This window comes from Schizosaccharomyces osmophilus, chromosome 1 (genome assembly GCF_027921745.1).
Source record: "Schizosaccharomyces osmophilus chromosome 1, complete sequence".
NCBI classification, from domain to species: domain Eukaryota; kingdom Fungi; phylum Ascomycota; class Schizosaccharomycetes; order Schizosaccharomycetales; family Schizosaccharomycetaceae; genus Schizosaccharomyces; species Schizosaccharomyces osmophilus.
In genome coordinates this window covers 1,276,075-1,301,687 of record NC_079238.1, presented here as the reverse complement: position 1 = coordinate 1,301,687, position 25,613 = coordinate 1,276,075, and the positions used below count along the sequence as shown (strand labels likewise).

The window sequence follows — 25,613 nt, the reverse complement described above, 5'->3', positions numbered from 1 at the left end:
AATAGGTATGCATTTCGTACGGACCTTTCCAGCTAAAGGCCATTTGAAGCATGTACAAACAGAATAAATCCATTTCTTATCTCCCAGGGATTGGTTTTTTTGATTTGTAGTATAACGCTTTACAGGTTTTAAACTCGGCTGCACCATCTGGGTTTGGTGTTTGTTCACCGTCCAGCGTATAGTATTTGCCCTGGAATACCTGTATATTCTCAGGGATTGATAATTTGGGCAAATTCAATTGATTTTCTTTGTTTTCTTCCATATCCAAAGGTGTAGGATGTTGTTGAAAGCAAGTTGGGGATGTGTCGTATTTGTTTACATCTGTCCCGTAAAAATATAAACAATGTTCTACCATGAAACATCTTACAGCGTAGGGGTTGTACAAGAAATAAACCTCAAAGTAAACAATAAATACAAGGAATAGTTACAAAGAAAAATCGTGTTTTTGCTATAAAATGCGAATGCGAATATAGTCACAGAAGGTCATCCAAATGAAAATACATGCCAAGTTCCGTTTCAATTTCTTTCAATAGTTTGTTTTTCATCTTGTTTTTGTAAAGGTAAACAAAAAAAAAGGACTAAATTCATTTCAAGAGATATTATCATGCACTTACTAATGAATCAAAGTGCAAGCGTTGACGAGAGAAACGCTACGACGATAGGAATCAGTGAACAAAACGTTTGGAATTTATTTTTACTTTAGTACTAAAGATTACGAGTAAAACACAATAGACATGAAGATGAACAAAAAAGCAAAAATTCCTTTTATTTATATTTATTAATGTTATACTCGATAGAACGTTGAAACAAGTCAAGAAAAAGCAAAGCAATAAATAAACCAAGATAACGAAATACAGGGAGACTTTTAGAGGTCAAGAAGGATGGATGAATATGACACAGAACAACAACAAACTTGAAAAACATGAGTAACTTAGAAGGTACGAGAAAAAAAGAATTATAACACGTCGAATACTAACGGATTAGCATCATTGTTTCATTTAAAGGTGCGAAATTTCCCTTGCTTCACTAACAATGGGTAGTTCGCGGCCAAATCGCTGAATAAACAATCGATAAAGGCGTCTAAGGAAGAACGGGCAGAACGTGAGAAAGTAAAAAAGGTATGGAATAATTCGTGAGAAAAAGTTTAGTACTATTCATCTCCCTTTGTGATTACGATTGCTGAATCCAAATACTGTGTCAACGTTTTCCGAAAATTGCCGATTTTGCAGGATAGAAAAGCTTACAAATTCTATAGGCAATCTTAAAAGGAAATCAAGAAGTTGCTCAAATATATGCCTCGAATGCCATTCGTAAACAACAAGAATCCCTTAACCTTTTAAAGCTCTCATCGCGCATTGACGCGGTTTCTAGCAGGTTGCAGACTGCAGTGACCATGAGATCGGTATGTGCCTTTTTCAGCTATGGGTGTGGATTTAATTTAGATGCTAACACCGATTAGGTTTCTGGAAATATGGCTTCTGTGGTTCGTGGTATGGATAAAGCTATGCAAAGCATGAATCTGGATAAAGTAAGTTGTGTAAATTCTATTTCTTAGAAAAGCTAGGGCTTGATCTTCTAACCGAAAATGATAGATTTCTCAAATTATGGATAAATTCGAAACTCAGTTTGACGACGTTGATGTTCAGACAGATTACATGCATAAAGTAAGTATAATTTCCTCTTATATTTCTATTAACATTTCAGACTATGGGTTCTGCTACTGCTGTCGATACTCCCCAAGAGAATGTCGACTTATTAATGCAATCCGTTGCTGATGAGGCGGGATTAGAATTCAATCAAAATATGAACAATAACCTCTCTGTTCCTCAAGAAAAGGTTCCAACCCCCTCTCCAGCGGTCGAAGATGACAGTCTTCAAGAACGACTGAGAGCCTTGCGTTCTTCTTGAACTTCTTGAATCCATCATTTTTGTCATTTATTTATGGATACTCCTTTAGGGAAATTTTTTTTCGTATCCCTTTCCCTTTTCCATTTTTCCTTTCTTTTTTTACAAGTTAAATGAAGAATCATCTTTAGTTAAATTTTAGAATTGACTAGACTAATGATTGAGTATAATGAATTATCCCGTTTTGTATTCATTCCCGTAAAGTCTATTGCTGTAAAAATGTATGGCAATTCATGTGATTGCTTTCTTTCTTTTCTTTTCTTTTCTATTTTTTTTATATTGAAATTTTTTAAATTAAATTTTTTTCTTGATACACAAGCTCATACAATTCAGACTGCATATTTGGCTTCTACATTTTGGCTTCCAACATCCATCCAGATAGACAATTCCATGAATCACTCGTTTTTCTAGTGTTTTAATTAATTCTGAAAGTTATTTATGTTTCTTATACAAAAAATTTTTTTACCTTTTTTGTTTGTTTTAGGTTGAACGCGTCTTGTCGTAAAAGTACTGAATTTCAAGGATGCAGGCAGAATTTAAATCGAGCATCAACGATTTCCTAGAGCAGCTTCCAAATCATGCAAGACTGTATCAAAAGCCAGCGGCTTGCCTTGCTGTTTTTCGATTATTACCGATTTTGGCAAGACAATATGTAATGTCCATGCTTTTTAATCCTATGCCTGTCGCTCTTTCAGACTTTGATTTATGGACGAAAATGTCGAGTAAAGTATATCAATCAGAATCATTTAACAAACTTGTGAGCATGCACATTTTTCAATTTGATGGACAGCACATTATTCTTAACGAGGAATTCCGGAAGCAGTTTATTACTGCTCTCACCGGCGGGTATGGTTGTTTTTAATTTTTAGAAAATGTAGTTTTAACGTTTTAAGTGGGAATCATAATTCATTTGGTGTTCCCTGCACCGATGAAGACAAGCATCATGTGGATTTAGACTTTCTAGATAAATACGCAAAGGAGACTTGGGAAACTATTTTACATTTCATGGTAGGAACGCCAGAGGGTAAATATCCCGGAGAAGGAGTCCTAAGTTTACTTCGAAGAGGAGGTTTAATGACTGGTCCCAAGAATCAATTGCGAATTACGCACTCAGGTTTCCAATTCCTTTTGCAAGATATCAATACACAAATCTGGACTCTTTTGCTTGAGTATCTCAAGCTTTCCGAAGATACACATATGGATCCTATTCAAGTTTTACATTTTCTATTTATGCTAGGAAGTTTGGAATTGGGAAGAGATTATTCTGTAGATTTCTTGACTGACACTCAACAAATTATGCTGGAAGATTTACGAGAGTACGGGGTCGTGTATCAAAGGAAAACGACATCAAAGCGATTTTATCCTACGCGTCTCGCAACGAGCTTAACAACTGACTCTCACGCACTAGAAGGTGCCAAGAGTGATAATGACGCTGACAAGGGGTTCATTATTGTAGAAACAAATTATCGTTTGTATGCCTACACAAGCTCGCCTCTACAGATTGCCATCATAGGTTTATTCGCTAATTTACGAGCGAAGTTTTCAAATTTGGTTGTTGGCGTGATCACTCGTGATAGTATTCGAAGAGCTCTGATGAATGGTATTGCTGCTGAACAAATTATCACATACTTTTCTACGCATGCTCATCCACAAATGAGAGCGAATGTAAGTAACACGACGCATTTACAGTTATAAAAACACTAACAACATTATAATAGGTACCTTTACTTCCTCCTACATTAGTGGATCAGATCTATTTATGGGAATTAGAAAAGAACCGTTTGAAGGCGACACCAGGAATACTATTTCGAGACTTTCTTACTGACATGGAATTTGACCAAGCCGTGGAATACGCAAAAGAACTGGGTGTCCTTGTGTGGGATAGTTCGATCAAACGCATGTTTTTTATTACCACAGCTGGCGCGCAGCCGATGATTGCCTTCTTGAAAAGGAAAGCTGTAAAATAACACACGGGGAGTTTTGGGAATGAATTGCTGATGTATTACGAGTAATGAATATGGGCATTCTTCAATGAACAATTAGTACATACCGACGGCAAGTAATTAAGTTTGATGTGAGAAACTCTTAAACTTTTGAAATCTATAACTACGCAAAGCTTTCGAGATTTTGGCATACCAATTCAACATTATAGGGTTTTATATCTAAAACAACAGTCGATAGAGCTGCGTTCGTCGAAGCTTGGATTTTCTATTTCATTAATGATATTTGGTTCTTTTTAGTTAATTTTCTGAAAAAAGCTACGTAAACAAAAAAGATGAAGAGTCATCTAAGGAACGAATTGATACCAATTCTGAAAAAGACATATAACTTTTTGTTTTAAGAACAGCTGTTTTCTTTCAATGTTTTTTTATCTTTTAATTAACATATCTTTGGCTTTCCTTGCCTTTTCTTCATCATAGCCAATTATTTTTTATCAACGCTGGATTCCTGTTTGACCACACCCAAGATACCTAAACGTTTGCGTTTTTAACATCAGATTCTTCTGTTGTCTTTCTTTGAAAAGGATAGAAATTTCGCTTGTTTCGTATTTATAAAAAATAACTATAGGATGGCTGCTAATCCTGGGAGTTCTAAAGTTGTAACTTTTGTTCGTTCTGTTTGGCAAGACTTTAAAAACACTAACGGGTTTGATGCTTGCTTGCTTGGTGATATCCAGATCCTCAGAGCGATCCCCGGGTCCGTGGAATGCTCTTTGAAATTAGAGAAACGCCATTTGAATAGAATGGGAAATCTACATGGAGGATGTATTGCCGCCCTTACTGACCTGAGTGGAAGTTTAGCTCTTGCAAGTAGGGGATTATTCGTTTCTGGTGTTTCAATTGATATGAATCAGACATTTTTGAAAAGCGGTGGAACTCTGGGCTCTCAAATTCTCCTTCATGCCAAATGTGACAGACTCGGCTCCAACATTGCTTTTACGAGCGTTGACTTCTTCACCGAAGCAAAGGAAACTTTTGCCAAGGGAAGACACACCAAGTTCGTTCGTAATGCTTTGAACGACCCTAGAAACTGTTTCGATTTGGACTAAGCCGACCCAAGCGATATGGTATTACATGAATTACGTCCTTAATTCCTCTTTTCATGGAACGCTTACGATACCCAAAGAATGAATTATTTTGATTTATATCTACTATTTTCTACCTTTTCCACATCTTTGAAATGTATTTAACGACCTTCATTCCGCTTGCTTATGAGTTTAGTCACCCTCCTATGTAGGTTACTGCAAATTTCCTACCCAAGATTCAATTTTTTCATCTTTGGGAAATTCATCGTTCGCCGACTTGATGATTTAGTTTAGAAGATGGAAACATTGTCTCCTGAAGGAAGTTTCTGGATATTTGGATATGGTTCCTTGATTTGGCACCCCCCGCCGAAATATGATTTAAGCATTCCATGCTACCTTCGGGGATATGTTCGACGACTTTGGATGAAAAGTGAGGATCATCGAGGTACCGTGGAGAAACCAGGGCGTGTGTTGACCCTGATTCCTTACGAAGAATGGGAAAAGTTTTCGGATTGGGCTCAAACACCTTATGATGAAGGATGCTGGGGAATGGCATTTCGTATTCCTGCTCCCTTCGCAAAAGAAATCAGAGCATACTTGGACGATCGAGAAGTCAATGGCTACACTGCTCATGATGTCCCTGTGTATGCTCACATTGGAGATAAAAAACCTATCCTTGAACATTGTCTCGTTTACGTGGGCACTTCAAATAGTCCCCAGTTCCAACCGTCAGAAACAATTGAGGAATTATCAGATCTTATTTCTACCCGGAAAGGAAAAAGTGGACCTAACTATATCTACCTTTTTGAGCTTGCCAATGCTCTTCGCCATCTTTCACCTGAGTCTAAAGATACCCATGTGTACAAATTAGAAGCAGCAGTCAAAAATAAGCTTCAAATGCTGTAACAAAACGTTGAACATCAAAATTTCATATTGCCGTTCAAGCCCAAGTTGTAGGGATGGTAGTTGAAGTTCTTTTCTATCATTTATGTTTTGGTTACGTGTTTACATTTCATAGATTCTCAACAAATAAGTGCTACCCTAAAAAAAACTAATTTTCATTTTTTGCAATCAAGATAAACATCAAACGTTTGATAACTATTTAAACGACTTCATACACTATTAATGGTCCTCTTAATTATATATATATAAATATATGTATTATATTCATATTGAATCACATACCACGTAAATGTTGATTATTCTTCATTAGTTTTCGAAGCCATTTCTTCCCTTTGTTTCCGTGCATGCTCAATGTATTGACATAAATTTTTTACGGAAGAGAATTTGTAATAGTTATAGGCATCTTTGTACTTCCATACGGTTTTTTCGGTTCCATGCATAGTCGGGTTATGCTGAATATTAGCGCTTAAAGAAAAACCAAGATCAAGGTACCACTGCAAGTTGATGCGATTTGTCAGTAAAGAAGATTCAAACGTTGTAAAGTCTCTCGCTGTTTCCCAAGGGTAAGAGGGTAAATACTCGAATTTTATGCCCTCATTTTGTAACCACTTTTGAAACTGACGGGCTTCCTCGTGAATCGCGTAGTAGAATATGAGAGGACGAATTATTTGAGGAGCCGAAGGGTCGATAACCATTGCCAATTCCGCTTGCTGTAATTTTCTGGTAGGATTTCGGCAATACTGTAAGAATAAAATCTGTGTAATCGCGTTGGCAGCATTACAGCATTTTTGTAAAAATCTTCTAGTTTCTTCATCATATTCCTCTCCTTGTTCTTGATCTGAATCGTCTTCCGAACTCTGTCTAATGTCTTCTGCACCGGTATCAAGGGAAATTCGCAATGAAAATTCCGAATTGCAGGATAGAAAAATAGTATCCCCAGTAAACACCACGCCTTGATTTTCACAAATTTGTGCTTCCTGTAGCAGTGCGCTCCAAACATCCATTTCTAGCAGTACTCGTTGAGCACTTTGTATTTTCACCAACAATGGGTCTTCTTCTTGTATTCCCCAATTCCAATTCCATTTTGAAGATGCAATAACCTTTCCGCTACTTGATACTAAATCAACACGCAAGTTCGCTTTTTCATGTGCAAGTCCAGTCTCAAAGTTATAGCTTTGCTTTGCTTGATCCTTCCTGATTAATCCGAGACCTAAAGATGTTCCACCTATGGCACTATATTGTATCGAAACATCATAATTACCTCTCTTGTTGCTCAGTACAAGAGGCCACGATGAATCCCTAACGTTGGACAACATCTGAAAGTACTCACGCTCGGAATCCACAACTTTGGATAATCTTTCCTTGGCATCAGCAAGAAGACTCTTTGAAGAATGTAAGGACTTTCTTTTCCAGCACATAGCTAGAACATTATCGGACTCTTTTACTTCAGGAGGATGGCATCGCTCCAATCCTAGTGATCCAGGAGGAACAGTAGATTTCAGAAAAGGCGAAATTGTATCCGAACTAGATTGCTTATACTTCGAAAGAAGTAAAGAAGTCATATCAAGCGCTAGCGAGCACTCATTTTGAGCAATCCTATGTCAAAAGATTAGTACGGCGAATTGACGGAGATAGAACAAAACTAAGGAGACTTACAAAATGTGATCTATAAGTTCTTTTTTGTGATCATGAACATTCGTAGAGCCCGGAGAAACGTCATTGGCTTCTTGCTGGGTTGGAAGAATGGTAAAACCATAGTAAGGATCTTGTTTACCAGGAAATGTCTTCGTAAAATCTTGCTCGTCCTCTAATTGCTTTTCTAATTCATTTTCATCCAAATCTCTAAAATTCCCTCTATCCTGGACAATCTTTTGAAAAATTTGAGGCAAGTCAATTTCACTAGACAAAAGAAAGGGTCAATAAAAAGAACTTATAGATCACATTTTAGGAGTTTCACTTACGGCGCCAAATTCCTCGATTCTATTACCTCAGGATTTAGACTGACTGGCAAGGGTGTTGCATCCATTTTGCTATTTTCATCTTGTGCTGAAGATTGATCCATATATCACACCAAAAAGTTTGTTTTAAAGTTTTCTTCTTTTAAATGTAATGATAAATATACTTAACGACTGAAAGGACCTACCACAAAGAATTGTGCTTCTACTTGGTTACTGCCAAACAATTGACAATCAACACTTCATGGGAACGGTCAATAATTCTCTTTCAACTAGCGAGCAAAAAAGTATATATGCTCTTGAAAAAAGATAAATGTCTTCTATAAGAAGAGACAGAGGCTAACGTGAATGAGTTTGAAACACGTTTGTGGTATCGTCTTGTATGATACAGTTTAGCATGATCGGGTTTTACTTATTAAGATTTACATTTTTTATTATAAGGAAGCTACAGTGTGCCAAAAGTTTACAACACTCGCGTATAGTGGTTCATTACTGTGTATTTGATGGTATCCTTTCGCATTGACATTTTATTCAAAAAACAATTTATTTGAATAAAACAGCTCATTCAATTATATTCACTTGTTTGCTTTGTGAAATATACGTATGCTTTGGAATTCCCATCCCAACTTATCTTACTTACGTTAGTAACATATTAAACGCGTCAAGAAATTGAAATGAAACGTTCAGGTAGCTTTGGTACTAAAGAATTCAAAAGGTTAAAGGATTCGGATGGGTTTGAAAAGAATTGTTTACCAGAAAAGAAATTGCTTCAAGACAGTACTGAAATGAAGAAGCAAAATCTACAGCTGAACGCGAACCAAGTTTCAGAGAACTTAATACTGTATGAGAATAAAGAAATTAATCCTACTCCAAAACCTTCTCTGGACATACTGGTGCGAGGACCATTTCCAGCAGTGAAGGAGATGAAAACAGAAGATGAGGGACTACGTGGTTTTCATTCGGGCTCTTTTTTACGAACTTGCTTTCGAGTAGGCGAATTGTTAAAGGTGTACCGTTCGCGTCCTTCTACCTCTTTGATTGTCGTCGAGTTTTTTGGTAATGCACAAATACGTGTAGCCAGATGAATATGCTAACACAAATTTAAAGGTAAAGTTCGCTCTCACAAATTTGTTGGAAACACTATCCTATTAGAATTGGAGGATGCCTTTCGAGGTGGTAAGTCTCCATGCATCTATGCTAAGCTATTTACGAAAGAATCGATTACGCCCTTTATGTTGAAAAAGGACTCTTTAGTGCGAGTTGTAGGAAATGCTGCTTGCTCAGAGAAACTTTTAAAAATAATGCACGTAAGCAGTACAGATACGGATGAACTAATTGAAACCTACCGCATGACTTGTTACGAACGAATGTAAACCCAACATATTTAAATAAAGGAGATATGAAACTTTAACGAATAAAAAGGGATTCATTTTATCCCTAAGTAATAGATTTAAATATGAACTCTACGGCTAAGAACTTCACAGTTGAGACACAATCCACACGACTTTTGTAAGTGGACGCCGGTCATTAAGTATGAAAAAACTTAATAAATGTAGCTAAAAGGTAAAACAAAGCATCAACCGGTCTATTGAAAATAATAATCAATCAGTTATTGAAAATCGCAAGATGTCTGCGACTATTTTAAACCAGTAGATCTGTATAGCCCAATGAGAAACGTGTACACAAAGAATCTACACAGCGGATTTAGACCAAAGTAAACATTAAAACAATCTAGAATCGAAAGAAAACCACTCTGAAGGAGCAATCGGTAATCCAACTATCCTTGAGACATGAGTGGAATAGACAACATAATAGAATGATAAAGAAGAATCAAGCAGAAAGATATTAGCCAATGTAACTGAAAATCAGTAGAATATGATCTGGAAATTTAAACATATTGAGCCAACCACTTGAAACCTTCTCCATATCCTTGACGAAGGACAACTGAGCACATAAAAACTTCGATGGGACGAATGCCGGGAATGGGCTTGGAAACTCCCTTACCAGTAGTCTGGTACAAGCCAAGAGCAGCCTTCAATTCATCCTCTGAAATAGCACCAGGAGCATCAATTTTGTTACCGAGAATTAAGAAAGGAACCTTGGCAAGCTCCTCCATAGCCAACAAAGCGTCCAACTCTGCTTTAGATTCGGAAAGTCGCTCAAAATCGCAGCAATCTACGAGATACACAATGCCATTTACCTCGGGAAAGTAGTCTCTCCAAAGACGGCGAGCTAAACAAAAAGTTAGATTCATCGTTTCAAAAGCATTAGAAAAGAAATAAATTAAAAAAGACTTGATTAGATTCCATAGCTGTTTTCTTTACAACAATACACAGTGCCATCATAGGGTACCCTTCACGCATAGCTAGGACCTCCAAATTTTAACAAGCAGTCTGTTCGTATAATGATAAAAAATACTTACCTTGTTGATGACCGCCCAAGTCAAAGGTTGTGAAGCGAACCTTTCCAATAGCTAACTCCTCGGATGTAGGATGCAATGTTGGTTGCATAACAGCCAAACGATCATTCTATTTCAAAGTTAGTAACAATATACGTTTTTTGTGATTTCGCATTTCTACCTTTAGCATGTGAAGCAATGTAGTTTTACCAGCATTATCCAAACCCAAGAACAGCATCTTGGCATGCTTATTTACAAGACCAAGAGCAGCTAGAGCATCATAGAACCAATTAAGAATGAACATTAGGCTAGTTATCTCGAAATTGTACAAACTTTTGCAGATTTACAACAAACGTTGGTAGTTGGCAAAGGACGACCTTCAGTATGAGGTTACATACACTTCCGTAAACCAAATGTTCAGAATGTGATAAGAATTCTTGGTAGAAACACAAGTTCATTTTCATTGAAATTTCTTTAATGTAATAAGGGTTCTAAAAAAGTTTAACGTCAAAGGGAAACATTTCTATGATATTTTAAAAAAAGGATTATGGGTTCATATTGCACTTCTTCATTACCATTTTATCTTTCAAATAAACAAATAAACTAAACGATGCATACAAGAAAGAAAACGATGATTGCATAGCCCTCGACAATTGACTTTTATGAGACTTGCTTGCCCTTCCTCCAAAATACTCGTTTTCTCCTACAGTAAAGGCCCATTGCTTTGTTATACAACATTTTTAATTTATTGTTGTTCTTATGAAGTTGTTTATACGTCTTTCATACGGTTGCTTCATTGCTTGCCTATGGCTTGCTAATGCTAATTTAGAGGTCTTTCGTGACACCTTCAGGCATATAAAAACAAAATAAGAGATCTAGAATGAAATATAACAAAGAATGTTTAAACTCTAGTCTACTAGATGGCTACTTATTGAAAAAGCAAGGACGGAGGAACGAAACCTTCCTTTCATTGCGGCGTGAATAGTCCTTTAAACTTGACAAAGCTACATTTTTCCTAGTCTGAGCATGCTATTAAGGATCATGTTTCACTCTAACTTTCATGACTCTCATAACCCTTGAAGCCAAGAGATGTTTACCTTTACGACGAAGATTCGGATATTTGGGATATCAAAGTTGTTGGATAAAACCATAAGAAAAGGAATTAAGAGTGGGTCTTTGTTGACTCTAATGTCTGTGTAAACCGAAGAAAGTTATTGCCATAGGACTTCTTATGACAGGAGCTATTTTTTGGGTGCAATAAGAAAAAAAATAGAGAAAAAAGGATTGTTTCTCATACTAAACAGTTATTGTTCTTTTCTGTGAGGTGCTTGAGGGATTCTACTCTGCATGCGAAAGATCTGAATTGTTTGCACAAGCTGTTTAGCATGTGTACATTCGGCTCTTTGGACACCGTCAAACAAACAACTGAGAAGAATGTGTACGGCCATTGCTCCTGAAGATAGTCAAGGGTTTTTGTTATGCTTGTTTTTTGTTACACTTGACTAGCCAACCAATTCTCAAAAACCATATATCCGTCGAGTTTTATTATTTTCTTATTTCATTTATATTAATTCATCTTTATCATAAAAGTAATCTATGAAGCTTGAACTGAATGTAAGAAATTCATCTTATCCATATCATCGACGCACTCAACGTCCCTTCTGCGTCTATGTGTATTTTCTTCGAAACATCTTAAATAGAACAAGTTCTCATCAAGGCAAATAGCTTCAGGATAAATAATTTTCTCTCTAGTCAAAAATTTACGTGCGACTTTCTTTTCGACTTTTCTATCAAAATTCCATCAGATCTAGTACTGTTCTAAAGTAGCCCGAGTTTCATCTCAAGTTGAATCATCCTCACTTCGTTTCGTTTCGTTTTTTTTTTTTTTTTTTTTGTTTAATCTAGAAAAATGCTGTTATTCGGTGACTCTAAACCAGTTACAGCGGTAACTACATATATCGACAAAATGACTGTTGGTAGTCGCAACGATAATGACCTATCTGGAATTGTTGAATTGACAGAGGTGGTCGGGCTTACCTCTACTGGACCGAAGGAAGCAGCACGTACACTCCGTAAAAAGTTAAAGTATGGTGAACGTAGTGAACAGATTCGAGCTTTGCTTGTTCTCCAAGCATTAATTGAAAACGCAGGATCACACTTTGTGGAAAACTTTTCGGATGAAAAATTGGAACAGCGTATATTTTTATGTGCAACAAGCCCAGCTTATCCAAAGGAGGTGCGAATCCGAGCTTACTCATTAATCAAATTATGGCATTCAGAATACTCTAAAGTTCGAGGAATGGAAAACCTGAGCGGCTTGGCTAAGAAACTTCCTTCTAAAATGCCTCCCATGGGTAATCGTCAGCAACAACCAATCAATATGAAGCGTCTTGCACCTGTACTCGAGCGCTTAATCGTCTCTTCTAATATGGCGGCCACCAACTTGTCAAACACACTTGCTCAAATAAATCCTCATCGCGAAGATCCCGCTCGTAACAAACAGATTATGATGTATTACGTTGATTGTAAACGCTGCCATCGTCCCTTGTTGAGATATATTGAAGCCATTCAAGATGAGATGTGGCTTGCAAATTTGTTGAAAACGAACGATGAAATTGTTCAAGCCATTGATTCGTACAAAGAAAAGACGAGCCATAGTGAGCATCAAGATGATGATTTTGAAAGCGATTCTGGCTCTCATCCCATAGACGACAGTGCGTCCTACTTATCCGGTTCCGATGTTTCTGATACAATTTCTCAAACAGAGGAGGATCTGGACGCCAATAACCCTTTTAGTGACTTGAACCGCACAGACTAATGAGGTATATGTATCTTTAATTTACGTGTTTGAGTCTCCATCTCTTTCTTTTTTCCATCTGAGAGTTCTCCTTCTAATAATTTATGATTACGCCTAATCCATCATCTACATATAACGCTCTATTATTCACTCAGCAACTATACAATTATGAATGTAGTGAGTCTGTCTTACGTTTTGACTATTATATGTTGCTGTTATGTTTTGTTTATGAATAGAATACAACGCTTGTTCCAAAGTATACTTGATCTAATGAATAAATTTATCGTTCTCTTACAATCTTACTTCGTCGTATTTGCCTGCAAAACATAAGTTTTAATTGACTATTTATTGTAGTTTGTATAGCCAAAGACCGTTCACTTTTCTCTATTCGTTTTTGCTCTAGTCCTTTCTCGTTTTATGATTTATATCTCCTCTCATTGAGAAAGAGTTCTGGGAAGATGCACATGACCCTAATTCCATCAATTCAACGCATATAGCCATTTATTTTTTAATAAATCAAAAACAATAAATCATTTATTTCATTCGCAAATATTCATTTCCCGTATTTCTTCCTGGTCTATCTAACATAGATGTTTCATGCTATTGGAAATATGTAAACAAACCTTCCCATCTTCACCACATCCAAACATATCGACGTTAGCTATTTCCAAGCATACGCTAAAAAAATAATAAACTAAACAACAAAATGAATTGTTTAGCGGCCTTCAATCATAGACTATTCTCCTCTGAGTTGCAAGATGAGTCTGCACTTGCAAAATCATTTGATCAAGCAAACAAGGGACAAGGTCAAGGACTCACAGCCTTCGATATATTATCCGATAATAGAACGTCTAAAACAGAAAAATACCCCAACACGAAAAGGAAGCGCTCAGAAAAAGAACCGAAGAGACTATGTCCTATACAGCCAAAAAAACATATTAAACAGAACTATGAAACACCTGAAAAGCTACAAAACTTTTTAAAGAGAAAAAACACTCATACTCCCATCGATGCTAATACTGTTTACCCATCGGCACCAATGTATATAGAAGATATAATCATCAGAGACACCGATAGGTCAAAGATGCAAACGCCTACCACCAGCCTTCCAGGAAGTCAATCATTAAATTCGTATAATGAACATGAAACTTTTGGGAATAGCCTGCATTTTCAACTTACACCATTTTCATCAACAGACAGTTCTACCAGCCAAAAGTACGAAAAAGAATACAAGAATTATGGGAATCATTTGAAAAGCGCAAAACAGGACCCATGCGGAAAAATTCCCTGTCCCACATATACAAAAACAAACAAATCAAACTCAACGTCCCCCAAAGAGAAGGTCGTAATTATCTATGTAAGCGCTCCAAATCAACAAAGAAATACTAATTTGACTGTTAGGATGATGATGAAGTGAGAGACTACTTGTATGTGTTCGGCTCCCGATCCCAACACAAAAAGCAAGATTACTCGGCTGTAGCCAAAAAGAAGACTTTTCAAAGCAACAACTTCTCCAACTTTCCTCTATTAAAAACCCTGATGGATCCACATTACATCCCAAAAACAGCGGAAGAACGGTCACTGTGCATTCAGCTTTTGGAAGAAGTACTCAATACATAACGGATCAAAATTAAGCATAAAAAAGGAGTGCTGAGTTTGCTTCCTACAAAGTGTGATTCTCCACCGTTTATTAAGAAGCGTCGCCTTGTTTAGAACCTTGTGCGAGAATTTCATCCACATCCTTTCGTAGGTTGGGATAAGCAGAAGCAATTTCTTCAGCCAGAGTTTGTTGAAACTCTTCCATAGCTAAAAATTTTCCATGCACATATTGATTGTCTTTTTGAACTAGCTCACTGAATTGTCGAGCGTATACGTCAGGATTTCTACCTTGTTCAACATAATCTAGCACATCCTGAGAAATCGGTTCGTTTGCCTTATTAGCAATCTTAGGAAGTGCCCTAAGATGACTCACCAATGTGCTAATATTTTCTGGAATAGTATCTGGAGGAGTCGTATCTTCCAAATTGTAAATTACCAAAGCCAAATCATACAATGATTGAGTTGTGTCTTCCAATTTGTTCGCTAATTCGTTCGAGGCCATTGTTTGCTGCAGCAATTTATTATTTGTCGCAAGGCAAACTAGCTCAAAGTTCTTTTAGTAAGAGATGCAGTTAGGAAACAGTATAATAGGATTTATGAGTTTTAATCTACCGATAGAATCGTAACGTAGTGATGCCAACTTTTCCGTCAGTGTTGTAAAGATTGCTTCTACGCCTATGGCCTTTTTTCTGGTTGTAGTGGGAAGTGTGTGGGTCTGTTGAGTAAAAGCAATATCAAAAAGTGAATGCAGAAAAACAAAGGAATGTCAGGGTTGTTTATTTTTTGATCATTACTTTATTAAATTTTACGTGATAAATTGATTCTAAAGCTTACATGAACATGGACTGAATACTAACAACATAGGTATAAGAAATTACGTTTAATAAAGTCATACTAGACATTAATGTGAACTAAGGAAAAGTAGTAATTTGTGAAACCCCAAAAACTGAGATAGAATAAATCATTAGCAGAAGATACTTTAATCCAGGAAAGGTACCTTGAATGGTCCAAGTGAGCAAAGCTGTACTCTTGCCGCAGACAACAGTATAGACTTCTCAATATGCATGGATTGTGGAACGGAGTAATTTCTAAGAACCATAACGAACGTTTTTATGTATTAGAGTTTTGTATAGTTGCGGTTGACGAGTTGGCGTCAGTCGCTTCTGGAGTATTACTAGGTATCACGACACCAGAGTTCGTTGTAAGAGGTTCTGATTCAACTTCCGCTCCCGACGTTTGAGAAGCTTGCTTTCCAATGTCTCGTCTAGAAGATCGAACATCTTTGTGGATCACACGGCACCACCGACTATGTCCTGGCCATGCTTGTTGCTGACACTCCTTGCTGCAATATTTTGTACGACGACAACGCCTGCATTTGGCAAATTGTCGACTATGTTCTTCCCATTTATTGCATTGTAAACTTGCGCAACGACGAATTCCACCACGGCTTTCATCCTTTCGACAGTAATTGTTCATTATAGCTCTAGCCCAGTACTGAATTTGGGGAGGATACAGTTTTAAGGTAAACTGCTCAACAAGCTGAAATGTATTCCATACTCTGTTCCCACTGCGCAAGGGTGACATGCGTAAGCCAGGCACGTCTTTGGATGCTTCAAAATGGGAGCGTAAGTGGAAGTAATTTTTACTTGTATATGCCAAGATTTGCAACCCGTAAAGTATATCCTCCTCCCTAGGGAGCTTATTAATTTTTTTGTCGAAATTATCGAAAAAAGAAGCAATTCCTTGAAAGTCCGCAGTATTTTCTAATCGTCGTGCTTCGAACAATACTAAGGGAGTTGGAATAGATATTGCTCTCTGAGCACGGCGTCGGCGAATGATTGCCTGTTGCTGAGCTATGGACATAGATAATTGATCTGATACACGAGACGATTCTTGGACTGAATTTAAAGGGTTTACAGGTAAAGGTGTGAAGAGATTTGAAGAATCAGAGGGACCAGAAGAAGCAGTTTCGGGATTTGAGCTGCCTCCAGAAACAGCTGGGTTTTGGGGCAAATTTGGGGAAGAAGGGGATGAGGCGGGATTGATATTTTCGTTAGACAAGGACGTAGTTGAGGTTGAAGATGGCAATCTTGGAAGGGTAAATGGAGATTGGACTTGAGAATCACCATATGCGTCTTGGGGAAAGACAGCAGAATGACCCTGGGAAGAACCGGTCTCTGTAAATTCTCGTCCAGTATCTTCGCGGTTTGTCGAGCGAGTTCGATTTTGAAAATCGTTGTCTCTAACCTCAATAGCAATGTTCCTCCGTCCAGAGGTGTTATTCAGGTGAGGAGAAGAGGACTCACTGCCTACAAATAATGAATTTAAAGGAGAGTTATTTTCAGTAATCGCATCCATGGAGTTTGAGTCTAACGGAGCTAAAGAGTTGTTTGGTGGAGGCGTGGAAACAGATGTGAAAGCAACTGGTGGTCGATTCGTAGAAGGAACCACAGATTCAAGGGCAAACAAAAAATCATCCAAGAGTGTCACAACGATCGGAACGATTCCTGCTTCAACAACACGGATCCTAATAGCTTCAGAACCTCGGATACCGACATTGACGACACATTGCAAGGCTAGCTGCCAAATAGTCATACGAGCAAACGTTTGTCCTCTTCCAGCTCGCAAAATATTCATCAAACGAACTAAGCCACCGTCTATGGTTAATATTTCTCTGATTTTGGGTGAAGTGGACGTTAAGTACGCAAGATGACTCAAGGAATTCATAAGCGCCATTTCTGAATCACAGTCAAGAGCCCGCCGGTCATACAAAACCGTGTTGATCGTAACGGAGGCTCTATTGTTCCAAACAACGCTGACATTGGATTCTCTCATTTTGTAGATTATTAGTCAAAGGAAAGTAACGATAAGCAGTTTAATAAATCAAAAAATAAATAGATGCGAAAAAATAAGAAAGAAATTAGCGGAAAATAAACAATGGGGTAACGAGACGAAGTAAAAGAAGAAGCCACAAACAAGATGAAAACGAATGTAATGGTTACAGACACACAGGAAAGGGAAAATTTAAACAAAAACCTGCAAAACTCCAAAAAGCAAGGTTGTTTAAGTATAGGGGCTTTTATGAAGGATAGGGGAAGTATCAAAGGAACTAAGGGAAGTGCTATTCAATATGACTCAAAGGTTTTAAATGTTCTTTTTTTAAATATATTGGAGTCAAAGAAGTTCAAGAGGCGTGTGTGTTCCTCCAGAAAGAGCAGTCGTTTGCCAAGTTTTTGGGTCGATCGTATAAGCAGGTGTATGAAAAAAAACGCAAGGTTAATAAAATCAAGTTTACCTTCACCAGAGAAGTTTTAAGGTTGGAGATTAAAAAAAATCACGAGCGTCAAAGAAAAAATAAATGTTTCGATAGTCAATGTAAAAAACAGCCACCTCTTTGAATAATCGAAAGACAAGACTGAAAGAAAATAGGGAAACCTGCGAAACTCAAGTCACTATAGTTTATAAATCCTTGATGCCAACCAAAGTCCTCTTATAAGTCTTTGGTTTCCGGATGAATAAATAAGCAAGATAACCTGATCCTAGAGGATTCAAAATCTCTGCTTTGCAAAGAAATTGGAAATGTGATTAAACAATCTTCTGAGAAAGCATAGGCAGCACGCTTCACGTACTTTGCATATAAATACACAGAAGGTTCTGCGTCTTTCAAGGTTCCAATTCTTTTTTTTGTTCTAATGAAATTATGATTCTATAAGACTTTAGTGGAAACAAAGGTTGAAAATGGTTTCAATGCGTTTTTTTTTTACTTCTTGTTTGGGACCTTCTTTGGCGGCAATATAGACAAAGGGCAAGTTACGTTTCCCCTGCTAACAATGCAGCTGCCTCAGAAGATATTCGCTACCTGGGGAGGAAGGGTAGTACCCTAAAGTGGGATGGCGTGGGGAGCTACGGCAAATTTTCAAAGGATCTACAGATTCGCTTATGAGTGTTGATCATTATACTATTGGAAACTACAACAATATTATTTACATGTATGAAGTTAGGCGCATAAATATGCATGTGTTGAAACGAAATCGTACATTAACTCGGTCTATGTATTTTCCTTATCTTTTCAATTCACTATCTTGCAAAAGAACGAACCGTTTCTGCTTAACACCGATCGTGAACTTCAACTTTGGGATGCATACGAAAACAAATGAGTCATTCAGAAACCACGACAAGGAAATCGGCAACAAAGGAGAGAAAATAAACGTTGTTTCGAGCTGGACCCTTGTGCTCTGTAATAAACACTGTATGGAAATGAGTGAATGAAAGGCGACAATTGACAACTTGGTTTCTCACTTTTTTTGGTTTCCTTCAGGCGTAAGCATTAAATAATAAACATAGGATTTCATTTATGGGCTGGAAAGTCATTTTTATTAAACCTCATCTCAACATCCGTACTTATACACAGGACTATTCAACAAAAGAATGCACATTGTTTTTTTAGTTGACAGTTTCTTGTTTTTTCGCCATTTCTTCCTTCCATTGTCTTGACTTTTCCAACAACATGCGCATCTTGTCGCCTTGGTCCACAGATGTATCTGGGAACAAGTAATCCAAGTATTCTTCAAAGAGTCCATTTTCCAATCTGCGACGCTTCGTAACCATCTGTGGGGTTTGTCTCTCGACATCTTTGCGGGTTTCTTCGGTTCCATGCAGGCTTTCAAATTGCTTCCAAGCCTCCAATAAAACGATGCGTTCTTCTTTCAACCCTTGTTGACGAAGACTTGTCATTGCAGCTTCAAACACCTTACGGGCACGAACAACCGCGGTAGGTGAAGCCGTATCATCATTCGGCGGATCTTCGTCATCATCCTCCAAATGTGCGATTTCAAAGTTGGCAAAACTAATCCAAACCTTCACGTGAGGAGCATTTTCTAACAAGCGCTCGTATAGAGACCTTGCTTTTTCATATTCCATTTCTTCAAATTCAAAATCGATGTACGCCTTCCAAACCAACTCGGGTGTCTCCAAAACAGGTTGAGCTACAGCTAATTCAAACAAAGCACGAGCACGATCAGTATCGCCAAGTTTATTTTCTAAATTAGCATAGCCAAGCCAAGGCGCACAGGCCTCTGGATCATACAGAATCCATTTTTCGTAAATAATACGACACCGATCAAATTGCTTAATACTGTCCTCATATTCAATGTAACTCCTAAAAAGCTTGGGCTTTGGGCACATACCGAGCGCTCGTCCTAACGTCTTTCTAGCCGCATCAATGTTTTGTTGTCGTAATTCAAACATCGCATACATAATCCAAAGTTTTGCAAACGTAAAATTTTTATGAGGGATTAGTTTTAAACACTGCAGGTATACATTTCGAGCCCTCTCCACTTCATTAGCATCTATTTCTTCAAACAAAACATAGTTAAGCCATATGTATATGTATCTAGACCATCCCCTTTTTTCTTTACTTTCAGGGACTTTTGCGATCGCCTGTTCATACATTTCGCGTATCCTTTCAAAATTTCCCGTCTTCTCTTCTAGTCTAATTAAATCAAGCCAAACATCATAGTCATAGGGATTCTCTTTAAGCTCGGTTTCGTAAGCAAGTCGTCGTTTATCGAAAACTATAGATTCAATTCCTGACTGTTCTCCATATTGTTTTTCAAAATGAGTGTATTCCTTATATAACTCTGCGGATTTTGACCTTGGCATGAAATCAATGGCATACTTAAAGATAGTACGAGCCCTCTCATACTCTTTCTGCCGGATTTCAAATTTGGCAAACGCAATGAAAAACTTCTCCGTTAAAAACTCGTGTCCTAAAGCATCCATGGCCGCCATATAAACAGCCCGGACATTCGCAGCATTACCACATTCTTCTTCGAACCGAGCCCAGCGTAACCAGTTGACTACGTCGGGGTGGACAATAACAAAACGTTCAAAAATACCACGGGCGCGTTCATTCTCATGATATCTTCGCTCCAATCGAATATAACTCATCCAAGCAACCTCGTCCGGTTGCCACTTTAGCCAACGCTCAAATATTTGGCGACAACCAGTGATGTTCTCAAGCATTTCCTCCATATACACATACTTGTACCATAACTTGTCAACTCGGGGAAGAAATGTAATGGCTCTGTCAAATAAGTTTCTGGCATGGTTTATATTACGAGTTTTCATTTCGCACTCAATATACTTAAGCCAAAGAGGGATGTACTTGGGGTCAACATCAACAGCTCGTTCAAAGACAGAACGCGCCCGCGCATATTCTTTTTGTTCGAGTTCCCATTGCCCATAACGCATCCAATGGCCCATCGCTAGCCTGTTACGCCGAATTGCATCTTCAAACCCCTTTCGTTTTCGGCCTTGAAATTCGTGAAGCTCTTCCAAGTCCGCAATACTAACCTTTGGGGGAACAAAAGCAACATCCTGTCTTTCGACGGCTTCTCGTAACAACTGCTCCGCCGAAATTTGGATAGGAGCAGGATTCTTGTTTTTTACCCTGGGAATTGCTGGATCCATCTTAAATCCTTTTTATATCAGCTATTGTTTAATAAAATCATATAAATGACCTCTTTAAATACGAAAGGGTCCGTAATTTTCTTATTCTAAATCGTTTGTGTTGCGAGAAGGGCAGGACGCGTCTTCTATAGCAACACCCTAGACAGACTTCTCCTTTGCAAACAGCTTGATAATTTTCAGGCTTCTTAGCAATTAATAGATTATTTGCTCTTTAAATTAAATTTTAATAATCACAATGTTCAAAAGGTTAGTGTCTTCACCGCTTTTGTCTATAATTTTTGGATTTTGTTCTAACATTGACACTAGATTCAATTCAAAGGAAGATTTTAAAGGAACCACACCTATCAAGTCCTCTATTCAACGAGGAATAAAGTCGAAACTTGTTGAGACCTTTCCTAAACTTGAGCATGTCATTGATGAATTAATTCCCAAAAAATCTCAGCTGACTCAAATTAAATGGTTCGTCTTAACTCCAGTTTCACTTTAAGTTACCAGCTAACACTTCGTTGCTAGTGAGGAACGTATCTTCCTGTATGCTTTGAATGGAGAAGTAATTCTTTTCCAACACTTTGATGGACCGGTGGTACCTTCTCTTCGTCTGATTCACAAGTGTATGTTCTTTATTTTGCTTGTTATTGCAAGCGCATGAAAATATTCTAACAATTACCTGTGTAGGCCCTGATGGTTTCCCTCAAGTTCGCGTTGACCGCGGCGCTATCAAGTTTGTTTTGTCTGGTGCCAACATTATGATTCCTGGCCTTACTTCTGCGGGTGGTAACCTTCCAGAAGATATCGGTAAAGATAAATATGTAATCATTATGGCTGAGGGAAAAGGTGCCCCAGCTGCAATTGGTCTCACACAGATGACTGCTAAAGAAATGTATGGATATTATGGATAGCATTCGTATTATGGCATTTTATTAACAACGTAACCAGGATTGAGACAAATAAGGGAATTGGTATTGAAAATGTTCATCATTTGGGTGATAATTTGGTAAGCCTACAAAACTGATCCTTAATTCATTTACTAATCCTTTACAGTGGAAAACCATTTTAGATTGAATGCACATCGTGAGGATTGTGTAAATTTTTGCAAGTCATGTTGATTGAGAAGTATGTTTAACATAAAAATAACTTTATGTGAAGTTTCCACCAACAAGCAGGAATAAAAAAAAATGAATTTGCAAAGAATATTCGGAAATTTTTAAAGTAATGAGTAAGTAGGGTACTTTTGTATGGTTTTATTTACGCGCTCGAATTCTGCATCGGTTTGCACGAGTTGGCGAAGAGCTACTAGGATCCTTGCAACGAGTTCCTTTCCAGAAAGTAAACTTGTAGTCTTTGTGTCAGTGTAAACTTCGTCCAAAAACTCTTCCAACTTATTCCAGCATCCGCTTTGCATTAATAGTTTACAATAACTTTCACTTGTCTCCAAAAACTCGTCATTTAAACTTAACAAACGCGCAGATGAGATTCTGTTTTCCAAATGATTTATCGTCATAATTCTTTCAAAGTCTTCATAGCCCTCTTCGTGCGTAAAATCCTCTACCATTCTGTGTAGAAATTTTCCTCTTCCCATCTCCATTAGTGCGTCGTTTGTTTGTTGCTCATAAAACCGTAAGGGTCTGTCTTTATTCTCTAATCCATTAGAATCCCAGTGCTTACTGCCGAACGCCCACCAGGGATCACTGACTCTTTGCCAAGAAAGCATGAGGCTAGAGTACACAAATGTTTGTCCAGTTGATAAGCTAATGCTTGGAACGCCTTCGCGACTTATGTTAGCTGAAATGATATGTGGCACTATATGAGGCTCTTCACTCTGTAATCGAGTAGCGGAATCTAAAATAGGAGCTAAAGAACAAGAATTAAATAAAGATTTTTTATTAAGAATATCCCAAGCGTGGGCCATTCCGTTGGAACAGATGCAAAAAAGGAAATTGTTGTTGCATTCTAAAAATACCGGTTTCGAATCAATCATAACCGGTGGAAGTAGCCTTGATCCTGTAAGGGAGTAAACATGCAACGACGCATCATCACAGGCGACTGCCCAAAAATGTATGCTACCGGTAGATAATAGAACTGGACGTGGCAGATAATCCATCCATCTTGTATTACCATTTTCTAAAACCACAACACGAGTGGGATTTTTTTCACTGCTTCCATTTTTAACTTCCAAAGTATACCGATTTAGATTATCTATCGATGTGACCACAACGGCTTTCAAGGAAGGAATTTTAAGCTCACCTGTAGGCATGACGGTGACTCTTTCTATAGCATTCGGAAGAAAGTCCTGAAAGGCATTAATGTTAGGTGCATTACTTTCTTCCGTCCCAATCTGCTCACCAGTATTAGGATCTTCGGTTAGTTTTTGCTTAGCCCCAACTACTAGAATTGGTACACCACCTTTAGGTATAGAGTTCACTGGTTGAGAAAATTGCTGAGGAGGCAAATGAGGAGCACTGCTTTGTTGTAATTGAGTTGACGGCAAACGTGATGTACTAGGGACTGCTTGTAACGTTGTCAACAGTTGAGGAGCAACGCGTTTCTTTCCATCTTTTGTAATCGTAACCTTCTGAGTATTCTTTATTGGAGTCTCAACTGTAGCTTTCTCAGTACTTGGTGCCTTCTTAGGAGATTGATTCGATACCTTAGGCACTGCTTCAATATTGATTGAGGGTGAATTAGGTTTACCATATTCACTTTCTTTAAAAGGAGTTGACGGAATTTCTGAGGGTAGCGGATTAGGCTCTTGATTATTTATTTTGGATAGAGATTTAGCAGCTTCAACTGATTCTTCCAAAGATAGTTGTTTTGAAGATTCAGGTAGAACAATACCATGTCTACCGTGACCATATTTTGCCAAAGTCCTTGCAATCTCCTCATCACTGACCATCTGCCCAAGTTCGAGTTCCTCAAATGTACAGGCGAGAAGTGTACCATCGTAGGAGCAAAGATACAGACTCAACCCATCAGGAGACCAGCAGACATCTCCGATGCTTTTTTGACAAACATTCTGGCAATTTAGCATTGGCCTTGACGTCGCGCTAGTCCATATACTTAAAGAACGATCTTGTCCACCACAAGCCAAAATGCAAACGAGCTTGTCATTACTGTCCTTAAACAGTTTCGGGTTAAAAGAAGTTACCTCAACAGGCCCTTCATGCCCTATCAAATTAATATCACTGGTCCAAGTCCCTCTTTCAATGATCGAAACACATCCTACAGGTCCATTCATAGCATTAGAGGCAGCAATATGTTTTCCATCTGGAGACCATGAAGGTCTTCTAAAATATGTAGACAGCGGAGAGTTATTGAACGGTTCGGATATAGTTTTTTCGAGAGCAAAGTCGCTAACACGCCAAACTTTTATTGTACGGTCATCGCTTTCGGTAGCAAAATACCTCCCGGCTGGATCGAAGGTAATTCCCTTTACATGACTTTGATGTGCTTCAATTCTTTTGAGGCGTTCAAATGTCGTTCCGTTCCAAACAATTATGGAGCTGTCAAGACCAACACTAACGAACAATTGACTATCGTAGCTCCAGCAAATGTCTTGGATATCTAAATAATCCATTAGTGAAACCACTCAACTAAGCATACATACCGTTATCATGCCCTAAAAGACGACGATAGCTGCGCCAATTTTCGATATGAGTTTCATTGGAACCAAAAGTGGGACCAATACCAGGAATTGCACTACACTGTTAACTCAATTTTGAAAATTTATCACATACTCTTCCTTGTGCCAGATTATTACTACGCGATCGTCACTTCCCGAAGCAAGATATTGCCCATTTGGACTAAAACGCACTGAAGTTACAGTACCAGTATGAGTGCTCATACAGCAAAGCTGCTTATGAACTTTTAATTCCTCATTTCCGTCCGCTAAACGAATTGCTTCGGTTGACCATATTCGAACGGTGCCATCTACAGACATTAGCGATTTTACTTTCAAACAATTGTTTTATGTGAGCTTACCTAATCCACCAGTAGCAATCCTTGATCCATCTGGGTGTACGTGAACAGAAAAAATGGATAATCTATGCCCGCGATCGTCTTTCGAGATGTTAGCAATTTAAGGTCCATCAAACCAATTTTATAAAGTCTTTTTCATATTGTTATATCTTACCGAAATGTCCTAACCATGGGATTTTATGAATTTTCATTGATCTTGAACCCTTGGAACGTGCAAGGATTGGAGGCTGCTTTTCTTCAGTTATGACACTGGGATCGTATACTCAAAACAATTTAAAATGTGTCAATACGGAAATGAATTTGAGGGTGAATACTTCACGATACAAAAACTAATACAAGAAGGAATAAAAATTCGCGAATATATCAAGTGAACAAACCTTGAAATCCTGTGTCCTCAAGTGCGAAAAGGAACAAATCATATCATAACGTTTTATAAAATTACACTGTATTTTGAAACTAAATAACATTATTCTTTAATTTATTTATTTTCCTTTTCGCCTATATATAAACCTCTTGGTATTTTTCAGTTGTTTCTATTGTTAAAAGGTATACAACACATAGCTAACTGGAAGCTCTAAGAAATTC

General features: G+C 37.9%; 15 protein-coding genes across 15 annotated transcripts; 8 read left to right on the top strand and 7 right to left on the bottom strand.

Moving 5' to 3' along the window:
* Nucleotides 1-76: 76 nt before the first annotated feature.
* On the bottom strand, nt 77-262 carry smp2 (Schizosaccharomyces specific microprotein Smp2; the record flags this gene model as incomplete). Its single annotated transcript, XM_056179396.1, has 1 exon — nt 77-262. The coding sequence occupies one exon, from the start codon at nt 260-262 to the stop codon at nt 77-79; it is 186 nt and encodes a 61-aa protein (XP_056035294.1).
* A 660-nt stretch (nt 263-922) lies between these two features.
* On the top strand, nt 923-1,908 carry did2 (ESCRT III complex subunit Did2; the record flags this gene model as incomplete). The annotated part of the gene is made up of 7 exons (XM_056179395.1): nt 923-938; nt 985-1,004; nt 1,041-1,118; nt 1,256-1,402; nt 1,460-1,528; nt 1,593-1,664; nt 1,705-1,908. 7 exons carry the CDS (start codon nt 923-925, stop codon nt 1,906-1,908), a joined length of 606 nt encoding a protein of 201 aa, XP_056035296.1.
* A 520-nt stretch (nt 1,909-2,428) lies between these two features.
* tfb2 (transcription factor TFIIH complex subunit Tfb2) lies at nt 2,429-3,872 on the top strand (the record flags this gene model as incomplete). The annotated part of the gene is made up of 3 exons (XM_056179394.1): nt 2,429-2,751; nt 2,799-3,570; nt 3,624-3,872. 3 exons carry the CDS (start codon nt 2,429-2,431, stop codon nt 3,870-3,872), a joined length of 1,344 nt encoding a protein of 447 aa, XP_056035298.1.
* A 602-nt stretch (nt 3,873-4,474) lies between these two features.
* On the top strand, nt 4,475-4,954 carry the13 (acyl-coenzyme A thioesterase The13; the record flags this gene model as incomplete). Its single annotated transcript, XM_056179393.1, has 1 exon — nt 4,475-4,954. One exon carries the CDS (start codon nt 4,475-4,477, stop codon nt 4,952-4,954), a length of 480 nt encoding a protein of 159 aa, XP_056037165.1.
* A 273-nt stretch (nt 4,955-5,227) lies between these two features.
* Nucleotides 5,228-5,836, top strand: ggg1 (glutathione-specific gamma-glutamylcyclotransferase Ggg1; the record flags this gene model as incomplete). Its single annotated transcript, XM_056179392.1, has 1 exon — nt 5,228-5,836. One exon carries the CDS (start codon nt 5,228-5,230, stop codon nt 5,834-5,836), a length of 609 nt encoding a protein of 202 aa, XP_056037166.1.
* Nucleotides 5,837-6,129: 293 nt separating this feature from the next.
* Nucleotides 6,130-7,895, bottom strand: srb4 (mediator complex subunit Med17; the record flags this gene model as incomplete). The annotated part of the gene is made up of 3 exons (XM_056179391.1): nt 6,130-7,429; nt 7,490-7,732; nt 7,795-7,895. The coding sequence occupies 3 exons, from the start codon at nt 7,893-7,895 to the stop codon at nt 6,130-6,132; spliced, it is 1,644 nt and encodes a 547-aa protein (XP_056036581.1).
* Nucleotides 7,896-8,462: 567 nt separating this feature from the next.
* mug37 (SPBC31F10.05-like, conserved protein) lies at nt 8,463-9,161 on the top strand (the record flags this gene model as incomplete). Its single annotated transcript, XM_056179390.1, has 2 exons — nt 8,463-8,844; nt 8,896-9,161. The coding sequence occupies 2 exons, from the start codon at nt 8,463-8,465 to the stop codon at nt 9,159-9,161; spliced, it is 648 nt and encodes a 215-aa protein (XP_056036582.1).
* A 515-nt stretch (nt 9,162-9,676) lies between these two features.
* Nucleotides 9,677-10,490, bottom strand: sar1 (ADP-ribosylation factor Sar1; the record flags this gene model as incomplete). Its single annotated transcript, XM_056179389.1, has 3 exons — nt 9,677-10,020; nt 10,211-10,316; nt 10,368-10,490. 3 exons carry the CDS (start codon nt 10,488-10,490, stop codon nt 9,677-9,679), a joined length of 573 nt encoding a protein of 190 aa, XP_056036584.1.
* Nucleotides 10,491-12,095: 1,605 nt separating this feature from the next.
* Nucleotides 12,096-13,004, top strand: lsb5 (actin cortical patch component Lsb5; the record flags this gene model as incomplete). Its single annotated transcript, XM_056179388.1, has 1 exon — nt 12,096-13,004. The coding sequence occupies one exon, from the start codon at nt 12,096-12,098 to the stop codon at nt 13,002-13,004; it is 909 nt and encodes a 302-aa protein (XP_056036585.1).
* Nucleotides 13,005-13,689: 685 nt separating this feature from the next.
* On the top strand, nt 13,690-14,603 carry mde2 (meiotic double-strand break formation protrin Mde2; the record flags this gene model as incomplete). Its single annotated transcript, XM_056179387.1, has 2 exons — nt 13,690-14,340; nt 14,385-14,603. The coding sequence occupies 2 exons, from the start codon at nt 13,690-13,692 to the stop codon at nt 14,601-14,603; spliced, it is 870 nt and encodes a 289-aa protein (XP_056036577.1).
* Nucleotides 14,604-14,673: 70 nt separating this feature from the next.
* Nucleotides 14,674-15,084, bottom strand: nut2 (mediator complex subunit Med10; the record flags this gene model as incomplete). The annotated part of the gene is made up of 1 exon (XM_056179386.1): nt 14,674-15,084. The coding sequence occupies one exon, from the start codon at nt 15,082-15,084 to the stop codon at nt 14,674-14,676; it is 411 nt and encodes a 136-aa protein (XP_056035882.1).
* Nucleotides 15,085-15,692: 608 nt separating this feature from the next.
* Nucleotides 15,693-17,417, bottom strand: mub1 (Armadillo-type fold protein; the record flags this gene model as incomplete). Its single annotated transcript, XM_056179385.1, has 1 exon — nt 15,693-17,417. One exon carries the CDS (start codon nt 17,415-17,417, stop codon nt 15,693-15,695), a length of 1,725 nt encoding a protein of 574 aa, XP_056037104.1.
* Nucleotides 17,418-19,025: 1,608 nt separating this feature from the next.
* On the bottom strand, nt 19,026-21,053 carry cwf4 (Prp19 complex subunit Cwf4; the record flags this gene model as incomplete). Its single annotated transcript, XM_056179384.1, has 1 exon — nt 19,026-21,053. The coding sequence occupies one exon, from the start codon at nt 21,051-21,053 to the stop codon at nt 19,026-19,028; it is 2,028 nt and encodes a 675-aa protein (XP_056036580.1).
* Nucleotides 21,054-21,288: 235 nt separating this feature from the next.
* On the top strand, nt 21,289-22,115 carry tma20 (RNA-binding protein Tma20; the record flags this gene model as incomplete). The annotated part of the gene is made up of 6 exons (XM_056179383.1): nt 21,289-21,299; nt 21,360-21,512; nt 21,567-21,664; nt 21,729-21,933; nt 21,990-22,047; nt 22,095-22,115. The coding sequence occupies 6 exons, from the start codon at nt 21,289-21,291 to the stop codon at nt 22,113-22,115; spliced, it is 546 nt and encodes a 181-aa protein (XP_056036962.1).
* A 142-nt stretch (nt 22,116-22,257) lies between these two features.
* On the bottom strand, nt 22,258-25,219 carry hip1 (histone H3.3-H4 chaperone, WD repeat protein, hira family Hip1; the record flags this gene model as incomplete). The annotated part of the gene is made up of 5 exons (XM_056179382.1): nt 22,258-24,614; nt 24,658-24,749; nt 24,788-24,980; nt 25,032-25,109; nt 25,183-25,219. The coding sequence occupies 5 exons, from the start codon at nt 25,217-25,219 to the stop codon at nt 22,258-22,260; spliced, it is 2,757 nt and encodes a 918-aa protein (XP_056036961.1).
* Between the last annotated feature and the right edge of the window lie 394 nt (nt 25,220-25,613).